Source organism: Coniophora puteana (genome assembly GCF_000271625.1).
Source record: "Coniophora puteana RWD-64-598 SS2 unplaced genomic scaffold CONPUscaffold_15, whole genome shotgun sequence".
NCBI lineage: Eukaryota > Fungi > Basidiomycota > Agaricomycetes > Boletales > Coniophoraceae > Coniophora > Coniophora puteana.
The window spans coordinates 636,249-649,316 of NW_006913067.1; the positions used below are offsets into that span (position 1 = coordinate 636,249).

A 13,068-nucleotide genomic window follows, 5' to 3' on the forward strand; every position below is an offset into this window, starting at 1 on the left:
ATGTAGCAACGTCCGTGCGCCTCTTCTCGTTCATACTACGAGTACTCAGCGACCTGGACAGGTCTCTCTCGCTTGTCTCTTTGCATCCCCAACTTGAAACTGCGATCACTTCTCAGCTTCCAGAAAGGTTTTACTATCAAGCCTCGCTTCCCTCCCCGCATTAGCGTTTCGACTATCAGAGTTCTGTCGCAGCTTCGTAGTTTCTGGGTGTTTGGCCGTTCAACATGTGATCTACAATGGCACTTTGTATATCTCATGAACTAGCCCATTTAGCTAATTAGTTTACGACATCCCATCTGCGTTCGATTGATCTCTGCGTCCCCGTGCTAGCGACGTCTCGCAGCACTGCTTGTATATACTCGCCAGAGCCTTTAAATGCTTTCTATAATCTAGTTAGTTTCCTGGCAGACGCAGTAGTGCTTGGTATCGGGGCTGTAAACGCGGATGCGGGCATCGGACAAGTGCTGAATAGAGTGATTCAAGAATGCTGGCTCTCAGACGTCTAGCAAGGGTCCAAACCTACCCACGGCAGGAGATAGGGGCTATACTCTTTTTTGAGGCTGACTAAGCTGACGGCGCACTCGTCCCGCGTAAAGGTGCCGAGCGGTTTTCTGCACGTCCGCGTTGTCCCTCTCTCGACATTCGCTCAGGTCTCCTTTTAGTCCTCTGCTGTTCCACTCTTTCGTGCTGTGGTAGGACGGCTGCACTCCAGAATAAAACATGAGGGATGCCAACGTCTTTGCCATATCGCGTGCCATGCCTCGCATGGTGAGTTTCTAACCTCCATACTTCCACGCGCCCGTTTACTCGCAAACCGCTCACGCCTCCTCATCTACAGAGCTGGTCCCCGCGCAACCTCTACAACCTGTGGCAGCGCTCATACGGCCCGCGCGCGCAGGACGCGCGCTTCACGCGCACAAGCAAGACGCTCTTCCAGCAGCGGTGGACCGCGAAGGCGCTCGTGCGCGCGTACCACGGCGACTACATCAACGAGAAGATCTTCAAGCGGTGGTACCTCCCGCAGACGCTCCCCGACGTGCGCCCGCGCATCGCGGCGAGCGCGGAGCAGGCCGCGCTCGAGGCGTTCGCGGGGCGCGAGGCGCGCAGGCGGCGCGACGAGCAGGAGAAGGGCATGGCGCCTGTGGGCAGCTTGATGCTCGCGGAGGTGGAGCGGCGCATCGATGTGTTTTTGTTTAGGTGCTGTTTTGCGCATAGCGTGTATGAGGCGAGGAGGCTGGTTGTGCATGGGTATGTGATGCTGAATGGTAAAAAGGTGCGCGTATGGTGCTCGTTGCTATGTTTCACTGCGTTTACATTTACGTCGTAGCATTCGAACGCCAACACGCGTTTGGCTCCTGGAGACATGATCACCGTCGACCCGAAGGCCATCCGGTTTCTGCAGAAGCCAAAAGACGCGGCTGTCGAGGTCGAAGCAGAAGCCGAATCTGCTGCAGACGTCGTCGCTGAAGAGGCTGCAGCCGAGACCGCCCCCGCCGAGCCCACCCCAGAGCAAACCTCTGCCGCCGCTGCCGCCGAAGCCGAAGCCGAAGCCGCGTCCGCGCCCGCTGAGGGCGAAGGCGAGGCCTCCTCAACCCCCGCCCCCACCACCCCCAAACCCAAATCCACCAAGCCCACAAAGTCCACCCCGCGCCAGCCCTGGGAGCCCCGCACCCCGCCCTCCTCCACCGCCGCCGCGCCGCTGACGCCGTTCCACCCGCCGGCGTACAGCGCGCCGTGGCTGTTCGTGCCCGCGTTCGCGGAGGTGTCGTTCGCGACGTGCTCGGCGGTGTACGTGCGCCATCCGACGGCGCGCCCCGGGTACTCGGAGATCCCGACGCCGTACGACGCGGACGGCGAGATTGTAAGGTTGGCGTGGGAGTGGTATGTCAAGGTGCGTCCGCGCAACAGGAGCAGGAGCCAGTGGGAGAGGGAGCCGGAGAATAGGCAGTAGGCGGGCGGTAATGGTGGCGAGTGGGGTCGTGTGGGGCACGGACTCGGTTCTGTGTTTGGTGGTGGGGGTTGTCCTCGTTATTGCGATGCGTTTAGAGGCATGCGGTGGCGTATTAGGTTTTTCCTCTTTTCTTTGCTTTCGCGTCGTAGACATTAATGCATGATATAATCCCCGTCTTACATGACTTTTTACTGTGCCTGCTCGACCATAACGTCTCGACTGGAAATAAGTGATCGGCGAACTCGAGCTCGACCATTCGACAAATAATGTTCTTTCTCTTTCCTGGAACAGCTAGTGCCGCAGCAACAGCAAGTAGCGGGGAGCGACAAAGACATGCGTTTGTTGCGTTCAGGGTGCCCAGCACAAGGCGAAAACACGAAAGAGGACAATCGTTCGCGCGTCAAGACGGATATTACCTTCAAAAGTCAAATGCGCCTGCCAACGTCCGCTGACCGTGAGCCAAAACGGGTTTGGACATTGTCTCGACTGATTTTATCTCGTTTTTACTGCGGACGGCGGGTGGACGAGTGCAGTATGTGGTGTTTAAGTAATACTTATTTCTGTGGCCAATGGTGTGATCCGCGCGGACGGAGGGGGCTTGGATGATAGTGATGTTCGCGATTGCGGATAGAGGGGCACGATGGACGCTTCGAATTTGAGACTGCTTTACAAGAGCAGAACAATGGCCGAGCGCTAAGCACTAGTTGGTCGGGTTGAAAGCGGTAGGCAGGCAGGCTTAGCCTAACGCATCTTGGTCCTGGTCCGTTGGACCGGGCCTATCAATATTACGACGCCCGCAGGTTATTGTACAAAGAAAGATCCTCTGGAATACGAGATAGAGCGCGTACGTCACGAGTATAGTACAATGCCGCACTGCGACGGGGAGGCGCAACGCCACCAGTTTCTCAGGCCTAGAGCGGAGAAAGGTAGATCGTTCCTCGGCGGAGATGGGGAAGGTAAGCTCAAGATGCCGGGGTCGGGTCTGGGGTAAGAAAACGCTGTGTTAGGCAGGGAGAAAATCGATACGATGCCTCTGTGTTTCTGTTCAGAGCGGTGCGCGAGATTCCAGCAAGCTGATAAGCCACGGTATACAGCGTCGTGGGGACCATGGATACTGCTCCTTGCACCCGGTCTTGATCATATCGATATGGCGTCGTGGGCTTATTGGCCGTTGTACGGGTTCGAGGCGATCAAAGAGCTTGACCATGGAGGCGCGGTTAATACATCTTGCTATGCAGAGACTAGTTAAGAATGATCGATGAATCCAGGAATGGCAACGCAACCATGGGCAGCGGTAGGCACACGCCTCGCTGCGAGTCTCGGAGATGGATGGGCGTTTCACTGTTGCTGAGAGGATTTAGACATATGCGTAGGGTGGGGATACGATTGTTGCTGAGCAACGTCGTTTGGAGTACATCGACGGGACGGGGTGTCAGAATCAAAGGGTGTGTGCTCCGTCATCGCGAACGAGCTCTCGCCCCCAGTAACGATCGGAATGGAGGATACATTGCATATATTTGAGCCACCCGTAGTGTTTCTCTAGAGGATCATGATTAAGGGCACGCTTGCTGTTGGCAGTCTTTGAGAACGAGCGCGAACGGCAGTGTCAATTGGTGTGCGGATCTGTGGCGTATATGTTGCAATACTCGCCGACTAATGAGAGACGATCTTTTAATAGCCTGTGGGCCAAGACTACAAGCATGAAAGGCGCGGACACACGCCAATCTCTTCGCGGCCATCGTTGTTGAACGGGCTTTCGCATGCTAGTCACTGCTTTATCAGAGGCAGTCCAATGTCCGGAAGCACGCTGCCAAAAAATACTAAGTAAATGGGTCTTGTGGGCCGCAAGAACTAAGGTGGCAAATCGAGTACGAGTCCCCCGCAACTTGACGGTATAGCGTGCCACGAAGGTAGCTGTCATGAGATTGCTTGAAATCAAGAAGCCGATGGTGGGCTTGCAACGAACAGGAGCTGTCCATGAGGCGTCCACCAATCACGTTCCCCGCGTGACCATCTCTTGCCTTTCTGGGAAGGCTGCTGCTATGCCGCCGGTAAGTCGGCAAAGTCTCTTTTGTTTCCTCCTGCGCAAACAAATCGTCTTTGTTTCCTCTCGAGAAGGCTTTTGTCCCTTCGAGTTCAATGAACTTGCAGATGTCGAGGAGATGACGATATCGGTAGCGCCAAGTCTTTCACTGGAAAGTCGCAATCACTGAATCAGGATCTGTTTCTTGCCTCGCAATGACCTTCCCACCCTGTTGACGACAAGCTGGGGAATGGTAACCCGTCTCCATGCACACTATCGTTCCAGAAATGACCAACCAGTTGTCTTCTTGTAGGAACGAGCTCCTTTAGTATTCACAGGACCCACGGTCCTACGGTGACCATCGCCCCAAACCAGTGGTACGTCCGACAACCGAGGTCTGCAATCAGCCTGGTCTAAGACAATGCGATATAAGACACCAGCATGTGCACATTATTCTATTTTCGCGCCCCCCTGTTCCGCTCTCCTCTCAGTCTCTTTCTCTTCTTCCCGTCACTCGACGGTTTTCCCTGGCTCTGCCACGGTGCTCAGCCCCAGGCTCACTGAGTGACCTGACCATCGCCCCACTTCTTCTTAAGAGCGGCTACTGGTAGCCCTCGCACCACCTTCAATTTCAACTTCTCAAACAAGCTCAGGCATCACCGCTATTCTTTCTTCTCGTTCTTGTTCACCGCCGCCTTTCTTTTGATCTTCTTGATCTACTTTCGCTTTCGCCCCTAACCATCGTCGTCGGACCCGAGACTCCCTGTTCCCCGGTGGAAACATGGCTCTGTCCCAGGTGAAGCTCGTGTACCACGGCGACATCGTCATCTTCGCCGGCATCCTCTTCTTCATCCTCCTCAACGTCCCCCGCGCCTTTGCCCGCCTCTCCCGCAAGTCCGGATGGACCGGCTTCTCCATCTACTCCGTCCCGCAGTCCCAGCTCGGCCCGTCCAAGGTCCAGATCGCGAGCAACCCGGTGTACATGGAGTCCAAGAAGGAGGTCTCCACCGACCAGACCGTCGAGGGCGGCGAGGGCAACCGGAGCGTCGAGTCCTTCACAGAGTATAATGCGCTTCCGGCCTTGCCCAAGAACACGATCCCGCTCTCGGCGAGCGCGGACGGGCCCAGGCACATTCCGATGCTCTCGACGCTCGTGCACCCCGTGGCTGCGATCCTGGCCCACCGCGTGCACGAGGGGTACTCGCTCGGCCAGGTGCTCATCATGGTTGCCTGGCTCGCGGTCCTCGCCTACGTCTCGTTCTACAAGGCGCCGTCGCTGTTCTACAGCTCGGAACGCCTCGGTTTCGTCGCCGTGTCTCAGGTGCCTTTCGTCTACGTTCTGGCCACGAAGAACAACGTGCTGGGCATGCTCGTCGGCGTCGGATATGAAAAGGTGCGGTGTACATGCTTACTGCTGATCCGCGAAGCTCACACTCACGATGATGATGGCGACCGTTGCTGTTCAATCTCTGTTAATATAGCTCAACTACCTCCACCGCTTCCTGGGCCGCACGGTCGTGCTCATCGCGAACATCCACGGTATTGGCTATAGTAAGCACCGCTTTCTCTTGTGCTCCCGTTCACACGTTCCCACTGGCTGCACACGCGTTGTCTGACGCACTGCTCAGTGTACAAGTGGACTCTCACCGGCATCTGGGTGGAGAAGCTCAGGGACCCGCAGTACTACTGGGGCATGACCGCCCTCGTGGCGTTCGACATCCTCTTCTTCCTCTCGGTCTCCGCGGTCCGGAGCAAATCGTACAACCTCTTCTGGGTGTCGCACTTTGGCTCGCTCATCGTCGTCCTGCCTGCTGTACGTTGCCATCCACACCCCTGCCTCGCTTCGAGAAACTGACGTCCACCTCTCTTCCGACCGCAGCTCTACTACCACAAACCGTCCTGCATCCCCTACGTCATCGCCGCCTGCGTCTTCTACGGGCTCGACCACCTCGTGCGCACGCTCAAAACGCGCCTCGCGACCGCACGCGTGCGGCCGCTCCCCGAGCTCGGCATCACGCGCGTCGAGATCCCGAACCTGAACGCGGGGTGGCGCGCGGGGCAGCACGTGCGACTGCGCGTGCTCGACGGCGCGATGGGCTGGTTCGGGTGGAGCGAGGTGCACCCGTTCACGGTCGCGAGCGTCGCGCGCACGCCCGAGGGCATGGTGCTCATGTGCAAGAAGGCGGGAAGGTGGACGCAGGCGCTGTATGGCGTCGCGGCGGCGGAGCGGTATGGCGGCGAGGGCGGGAAGGAGGTGGGGAGGGATGTGCGGGTGATGGTCGAGGGGCCGTATGGCGGGGTGGGCAATACGGTGGTGGGGAGTTATAGCGGGGCGATGATTGTTGTGGGCGGGTCTGGGGTGACGTTTGCGCTGAGCGCGGTGCAGGATCTGGTGCAGATGGAGAGCGCGAGCCATGTAAGGACGATCGATATCATTTGGAGTATAACCGATCCCAGTACGCCCCCTTTCCTCCCCTCCTCCCTTCTCCCTTCCAAGTACTGAACTCAACGAACCACACAGTCGCGCTCAACCCGATGCTCCCCGCGTTCGCATCGCTCATCGCGCAGTCGACGACCGCGCGCATCCGCGTCTCGGTGTTCTACACGCGCGCCGTGACGCGCGCGTACGAGCAGTCGTACCTCCCGCCGGGCATGACGCTCACGCCGGGCCGCCCGCGCCTGACGACGCTCCTCGAGGGCACGGTGTCGGACACGATGTCCATGGGCGGCGCGCGCGGCGTGTTCGTCGGCGTGTGCGGGCCCACGACGCTCGCGAACAGCGTTTCGGCGAGTGTGAAGGGGTTTGATATCGGCTTGCGTAAGGCGGTGGGCGGGGTCGAGTTGCACGAGGAGGTGTTTGGGTGGTGATTGTGCCGAGAGCTGATCGCTGGTGTGCTAGATACGAGGTGTTCGGCGGACGATGCTGGCTACTTTGTGTTGTTTCTCGCTCGTCTCGCTACCGGCTAGTTCACTCGCTTTCATTCATCGCTGTCAGTTCATGGCTAGATGTCATGCACTGTCACTTGCACTGTATACTAGTACTCTTCCAATTACATGCTGGGGCGTGGTCATTCGCTGGCCGAGGGCTTTCTATTATCCGTGTTTTCGTGTGTCCAAGTCTGAGAAGTTGAGGCTAGAGTATTCCTCCGACAACTCATTCGCAGGTGGGCCCTCGATAACGGTAAGTTCGAGCCGAGCGACCACCTCCTGAGACTGGCGCCGCGTCGAAGTCGAGATCAGCCCAGTATGTTGGAAACGGAGATCCAATAATCGCACAGGTTCAAAGTCGGATTGACGACGAAGTACACGGCCGTATCAGACTCTCTCATCCATCGAAGGCGCAGGACTGATACACCCTGTCTTCCGCCATGCAAATGCTCATCGTTGGTATAGGGGCTATTATTACGCTGAGGACGCGGTGTGTGCGTGTACGGTGTTGCTCCCGCCAAGCCTGTCGACATACCTCCAAGGATATTAGGCATATCAGTGGATAGCGAGGCGTGCACTGTGCCAGATGCCGGTTACAGTTTCTACGGCTGATGCCTGGGAATGCTGCTTTGCTCACAGCCGGGAGTGAGCACGCGGAGCGGACATGTCACGAAAAATAGACGGGGATTATCTGTGCCTGCTGGAAAGCGCACGACAAAAATTCACAAAGTAAATAGAATAATTATACGGATATCGATACATACTCTAGCTTACACGCCTATCCTCACATATGGCCAGCCGACCATGCAGCCATCACCACCCAAAAGTCCTATAAAAAAATCCAATCAGCATCCCATAACACAGGCACACCAGAGACACTCACTCCTCATGCATTTCCACACCGCCCACCGCCCACCGCCGCGACGGATCCACAGCCCCGATCACGCGCGCCGCCTCGTCCGCCATGCCCACGGGCCCGCACACGCCCACGACGACGCCCGTGATGTCCAGCGCGCCCTTGACACCGCTCGCGTACGCCGTCGTGCGCTGGATAGCCGCGTCGAGCGTCCGGCCCAGGCGCGGGCGGCCCGCGCTCAGCGAGAGTCCGGGCGGGAGGAAGTCTTTCTTCGGGCTTGAGCTTGAGCTGGATTTGGACCCGGAGCCGTCGCGCGTGATGGGCGGCGGGGCTGTTCCTGTGGGCGACGGACGCGATCCGGTGCGTGTGCGTGAGCGCGAGCGGGTGCGTGTGCCTAGGCCGAGGGCGAGGCCGACTTTGCTGCCCTTGCGGGACCGCGCGGGAGTGTTGATGGGTTCGGGGTGATCGGGCTCGGCGGGGAGGGAGGACGCGGCGCGTGTGTAGTGCACGGCGATGTGGAGGGGCGTGTAGATGCTCTGCTGCACGAGGGCTGTGAGCTGTGGGATGAGCGGCGTGAGCGAGGCTGTGAGGGGTGTGATTTGTGAGCGACGAGCGACTGAGAAAGGGCATTGATTGGTGTGCCTACATGCGTCTTGGATGCTCCAGATGATCTCTATGAGCTTGAGCCTGCTTGCACCTTCGCAGTCTCGCTGGAACGGATCATCAAAGCCGGTGTCAGCATGGTTGTTTAAACTTTCCCAGAGTCGGTAGAGTGTACCTGGATGAGATCTTGAACTGCAGCCAGAGCAAAGGTGATGCCACTTCCGCCGACGAAGAATATGGCAGCTGAATAGCTCGCAAAAATCGCGTGCCCTGGGCCACCTGCATTTTGATTTAGCATCATAACTTTCATCCATTCCCAGCGGACAACTAGCAGATTGAAATGAGGGAAACCGTCAACTCACCATACGGCCCCTCCACAGCAATCCTCACCCCCCTTTCATGCCCCTCCTCACCCCCATACCCCGCAACCACCGCCATCTCATACAGCCTCCCCGTCCACCCGCCCTCCTTCTTGCACACCAGCACCAGGCCCTCGGGCGTCTTCGCCGCACACGCAATCGTAAACGGGTGCACCTCGCACCACCCGAACCATCCGAGCGCGGAGCTGAACACGCGCACGCGCACGTGCTGCCCCGCGCGCCAGCCTGCGTTGAGCGCGGGGAGCTCGATGCGCGTCGCGCCGCCACAGAGCGTGGGCAGCGCGCGGATGCGCGCGTGGCACAGCCGCGTTTTGAGCAGCCGGAAGAGGTGGTCCAGTGCGAGAGCGCCTGCGGCGGCGAGGATGTAGGGCAGCATCGAGGCTTGGTGGCCGTATGCCTGGTTGTTTCATCGGAGATGAGGGGTTTAGACATGAATGAGTGGAGTGGGAGGCTTACAGCAGGTAGGAATAGGACGAATCCGAGAACGTGTGTGTTGAAGAAGATGTTGTAGGCCTTGCGCCGCCAGAAAGGTGTGGAAAAGAAGTAGCAAATGTCCAGGGAAACGAGGGCAACGATGGCCCATATGTTGCTTGGTTCCTTTATCCACTTGTGGAGTGTACCGTTTAATGTCCATTGATAGACTAATACCATAGATGGTTCGAGTTCTATGCCACGAGAAAGTGAATGTAAAGGACTCACAGTAGCCTAGTGCATGCACATTGGAGGCCAGCACGATCATGAAACCCGCAAAACGATGTATATAGTTGAGCTGAACGCATGCAAACCATTCATACACTCCGCCATAAGAAACTGCATGCAAACAGTCGGACAACGAATACGCACTTTCTCGTATCCGACCGCCGTCACCCATCCGACCACATTATTCTTCGCCCCAAGAACATACACGAGTGGTATCTGCGACATCGCCACGAACCCCGTCCTGAGCGCGTCCCCAAACGGGTTCGACTTGTAGAACGACATGTACACCACCGCAAGGAAATATACCCCCAGAACTAGCGCTTGCCCAAGCGAGAATCCGCTGTCGAGGCGATAGCGCAGGACGCGCGCGAGCGGCGGTACCCGCGAAGACCATGCTTGCACGTGTGGAGGGAGTGTCCAGCCCTCCTCTTTCGCGTGCGGGTGCCGAACGAGATGCGTATGCGAGTTGAGGGTGTGAGATTCCTCCGTCGTACCTCCTCGACCTCCTCCCTCGCCTGCGGTCTTCTCGGATACATGCTGCGGTTCTCGACGACGTGTGCGGACCTCGATGTCTGAGTTCCACAGGATGTGTCCGTTCTTCCACTCAGCGATGCGCGAAAAGCGGGAGATGGCTCGCGGGAGCGTCGCGAGTGCGAACAAGGCGACAAGGGCACAGAGGAAGAGGTCGACATGGAACACGAGATCGAAGGGATTGACGGTGGGGTTGATCAACGTCGCTTCTTGCACTGGTACGTCGTAATCGTATTCGTTTGTGCCAAATGGCGTCGTCGAATTCGTTGTCTCCATCTGCTCAAGTTCTACTTCGGCAAGGCGCACGTTCGTCAGAGGTGTCGTCGAGGATCGCCCAAAGGCGTGATGCCGCCCCTCAGCAAGGAGGTAGATTTAGTCTGTGTTACGGGCAAAAGGATAGGAAAGTCGATGAAACGAGGGCAAAAACGGGGAGAGCGCAGTGTTTTCTCCTCCTGCTCGTCCACGCATGGCGGCGGGTATAAATAAGTCGTCCGCGCTGCGCCCATGAGCGGTCGGCCAAAGGCATCCATGCGTCAGACAATGGACATGTGGTGGGATGTGTTCCAAGATGGGAACTGTTCCGCCTCCGCGGTCTAGACGGGCAGAAAACGTGTTCTCGGTGCGTATTCATCTGATAGTACTTCCATTGCCCATGAACGCTTCGGGTGCCTGTCAGACACCAGGATGAGCTACGAAAGGTCTCGTTGACGATGTTCATTGGATGATATGAATGAGACGAGTTATGCGTGCGTCATTGAATGGGCATGTTGTGCAGGAGGACGAGATGAACGTTGGAGCAAGGCTGGTATTCGGATGCGCGGAACGCCAAAGCCGACGACACGTGGATCAAGCCCCTAATACTTGTGGCGGTTCACTTGATAAAATGGGCGGAGTGGCAGTGCTCTACCTCGCGGCATGCACCAGTTCGCTAATTGTTTGGGAACATGTCCACTGTCACTGAAGTATAATCATCACCCTCTAAATGCGAGCACTGTTATTTATTATATGCAAAAAAGGGGAAAGCGTCCTACTCGTACAAATCATGGAATCTAATGCACCTCATCAATGACCTTACCGAGGAAGAACTCTTGCGACCGTGGATCGAGCGTGATGAGGGAGACCTTGATTTGTGAGCTTCCCGAAGCGTTGAGCGACCCTCTCCAATGCCTAAACTCAGCAAACGTTCCAGGAGCAAGAATCCGAATAGTCGGCCGAACGGCAGAGCCCCTCTTCGCGCTAATGGCAAAGTTTCCGTTCGTTTCAACCAATGCGTCCCGGATCACGTCTCGATCCGAGGGTGAGATAGTGCCTGCCAAAATATGAATATGCGTGCTGTAATGGAAAGGCCAGTTCTAATGTACGCACTACTTGTTTGAGCGGATTCTACGAAGAATCCCACTGTGGCCGGGACCAAGCGATCGTCGAGGAACGTCGTGAACTCGGCATGCTTGAGTCCTTCGACGGAAGCGACAGACTCAACAATATCCGATGACGTGATCAACGCGCAGTTAGGTATTTTCATCGACAGGCTGGAATATTTCAGTAGTTAAGACTCCCGTATCCGGCTTTGAAAAATACGATAGGCTTACTTGCGGCGCTCTTTGTACTTCAACACCAGAGCACCATCGGCAGGGTCGAAGCCGACAGCTTGTACGACATCCTGGATTCGGTACCGCCATAGACCATCATACGTCGTAAAGACGGGCTCATATAGCTTGCCAAACTCTACTTCCCACTATACAGACAACGAAGAATCAGTAATCCATTGTAACGAGTCAGACGATGAGAGCTCACAAGCTGCTTGACTGCGCCATCCTCACCGTCATCGAGGATCTCGAGTAGCTCGATATAGTTGTCGTTGACCACCTTGAATACGGAAGGAACCTCGGCGCCAAACGTGCCACCGACGGGGCATTCCGTGCAGCCATACCCTGGGGTGGCAACTTTTACATCTGGACCCACAAATGCCCTCAACTGTATACTTTGTCATTGAAGAAGGCCAACTCAGCAGACGCGACGTACCTTGGGGAGGAGCCGTTCAAAAGCGCCTGTACTGATGGCCCGCAACGAGTTTAGGCCGGGCCAGGTCTTCGTTGCCCACCCAACGGCGGTACGCGAGGGAGGACCGATCTTGCGTAGCTCTTCCGCTCGCTCCGGGTCTGCATAAAACATGGTCTACTCCGCAATTAGAGAGGGTATTGGGAGAGTTAATCTTAGGGGAGACTTACAGCGATGGCCGCATGCACCTCCTCTGTCTCAGGAAACTGAGGCAGCTTCCCCTTTTCAATGCCTTCGAGGAGCGTCTCCCATTCCTCGTCGATCCACTGCATAAAGTCGATGACCGTTGTGGACCATGTAAGAGATAACACGTCGACAGAGCGCTCGGCGAGAGCAAACGCTGCGTGCGTGAGTAGAAGCGAGCGATAGTTGACGATAAGCCCAGCGCCAAACGGTGCGATAGTGCCAGGACCTAGGAACAAACATGATGTCAGAATAAGACAAGGATAGCCCTCGACCAAGCAGAAAAAGCGCACCTGGCTCCGCAAGCCTCTCTTTATCACGCTGAAAGTCAGCGAAACCATAAGCTGCCCGAGTCCAGTACCCGGTTGCAGCTGCGATGGGAATGCGTATGATACTTTCATCGTCATTGCGGACTTCGGCGAACTTCATGTAACCAGTGAACGTCGGATTGCACACCCTGCTGTTGGGCATCTCCAGTCGCCTCCTGAGCCCGTACATGGGTATCAGCTTGGGCGCCTTGCCCGACGTCGAGCTCGACTTTCCGAGGTTCTCAGGGATACCAGGAGCGAGGAGGTCGGTGACGTCGGAGATGTGGGCGGGCGGGGAGTGCGTAAACTTGGAGATGTACGGGGCGTACGCGTCGTATTCGGTTATGGGGACGTGTGCAGCGGTGAACGCTCTGAAGCAGGCTTCGCGGTCGTCGAGGTCGACATCGGTGAGCGCATCACGGAGGCCTGCCAGTGTGTCGGAGGTGCGGCCGAACTGGGTGGTGAAGAGGTTAGCCTTGATGATACCATGGAGGGTGGTCTCAACGCGGCATTTCAACTGCAAAGTGAGGTCGGTGCTGAGCTCAGGC

The 13,068-nt window shown here is 57.0% G+C and overlaps 4 protein-coding genes across 4 annotated transcripts; 2 read left to right on the forward strand and 2 right to left on the reverse strand.

Annotated features, from left to right (window-relative positions):
- Nucleotides 1–621: 621 nt before the first annotated feature.
- CONPUDRAFT_139875 (alpha-L RNA-binding motif-containing protein) lies at nucleotides 622–2,124 on the forward strand. The gene is made up of 3 exons (XM_007775739.1): nucleotides 622–768; nucleotides 839–1,273; nucleotides 1,328–2,124. The coding sequence occupies exons 1-3, from the start codon at nucleotides 721–723 to the stop codon at nucleotides 1,949–1,951; spliced, it is 1,107 nt and encodes a 368-aa protein (XP_007773929.1). The 5' UTR covers nucleotides 622–720; the 3' UTR covers nucleotides 1,952–2,124.
- Nucleotides 2,125–4,480: 2,356 nt separating this feature from the next.
- CONPUDRAFT_85160 (uncharacterized protein) lies at nucleotides 4,481–7,070 on the forward strand. Its single transcript, XM_007775740.1, has 5 exons — nucleotides 4,481–5,367; nucleotides 5,456–5,525; nucleotides 5,603–5,787; nucleotides 5,854–6,430; nucleotides 6,496–7,070. The coding sequence occupies exons 1-5, from the start codon at nucleotides 4,756–4,758 to the stop codon at nucleotides 6,840–6,842; spliced, it is 1,791 nt and encodes a 596-aa protein (XP_007773930.1). The 5' UTR covers nucleotides 4,481–4,755; the 3' UTR covers nucleotides 6,843–7,070.
- Nucleotides 7,071–7,583: 513 nt separating this feature from the next.
- CONPUDRAFT_85161 (uncharacterized protein) lies at nucleotides 7,584–10,387 on the reverse strand. Its single transcript, XM_007775741.1, has 8 exons — nucleotides 9,585–10,387; nucleotides 9,441–9,510; nucleotides 9,198–9,382; nucleotides 8,724–9,138; nucleotides 8,537–8,640; nucleotides 8,405–8,468; nucleotides 7,786–8,341; nucleotides 7,584–7,731 (listed from the first exon to the last, which is right to left on the reverse strand). The coding sequence occupies exons 1-8, from the start codon at nucleotides 10,245–10,247 to the stop codon at nucleotides 7,716–7,718; spliced, it is 2,073 nt and encodes a 690-aa protein (XP_007773931.1). The 5' UTR covers nucleotides 10,248–10,387; the 3' UTR covers nucleotides 7,584–7,715.
- Nucleotides 10,388–11,020: 633 nt separating this feature from the next.
- CONPUDRAFT_131422 (uncharacterized protein) lies at nucleotides 11,021–12,553 on the reverse strand (the record flags this gene model as incomplete). The annotated part of the gene is made up of 6 exons (XM_007775742.1): nucleotides 11,021–11,280; nucleotides 11,340–11,500; nucleotides 11,561–11,706; nucleotides 11,766–11,945; nucleotides 11,994–12,146; nucleotides 12,200–12,553. The coding sequence occupies 6 exons, from the start codon at nucleotides 12,551–12,553 to the stop codon at nucleotides 11,021–11,023; spliced, it is 1,254 nt and encodes a 417-aa protein (XP_007773932.1).
- Between the last annotated feature and the right edge of the window lie 515 nt (nucleotides 12,554–13,068).

Bases quoted from the DNA above. Each gene is read 5' to 3' on its own strand.
- CONPUDRAFT_139875 (XM_007775739.1), top strand. From the start codon at position 721: ATGAGGGATGCCAACGTCTTTGCCATATCGCGTGCCATGCCTCGCATG. The intron at 769-838 runs GTGAGTTTCTAA...CCTCATCTACAG, and splicing joins CGCGTGCCATGCCTCGCATG to AGCTGGTCCCCGCGCAACCT. The intron at 1,274-1,327 runs GTGCGCGTATGG...TTTACGTCGTAG, and splicing joins TGATGCTGAATGGTAAAAAG to CATTCGAACGCCAACACGCG.
- CONPUDRAFT_85160 (XM_007775740.1), top strand. From the start codon at position 4,756: ATGGCTCTGTCCCAGGTGAAGCTCGTGTACCACGGCGACATCGTCATC. The intron at 5,368-5,455 runs GTGCGGTGTACA...CTGTTAATATAG, and splicing joins TCGGCGTCGGATATGAAAAG to CTCAACTACCTCCACCGCTT. The intron at 6,431-6,495 runs GTACGCCCCCTT...CGAACCACACAG, and splicing joins TTGGAGTATAACCGATCCCA to TCGCGCTCAACCCGATGCTC.
- CONPUDRAFT_85161 (XM_007775741.1), bottom strand. From the start codon at position 10,247: ATGGAGACAACGAATTCGACGACGCCATTTGGCACAAACGAATACGAT. The intron at 9,511-9,584 runs GTGCGTATTCGT...GCATGCGTTCAG, and splicing joins CGGCGGTCGGATACGAGAAA to CTCAACTATATACATCGTTT. The intron at 9,383-9,440 runs GTGAGTCCTTTA...CTATGGTATTAG, and splicing joins TGTGCATGCACTAGGCTACT to TCTATCAATGGACATTAAAC.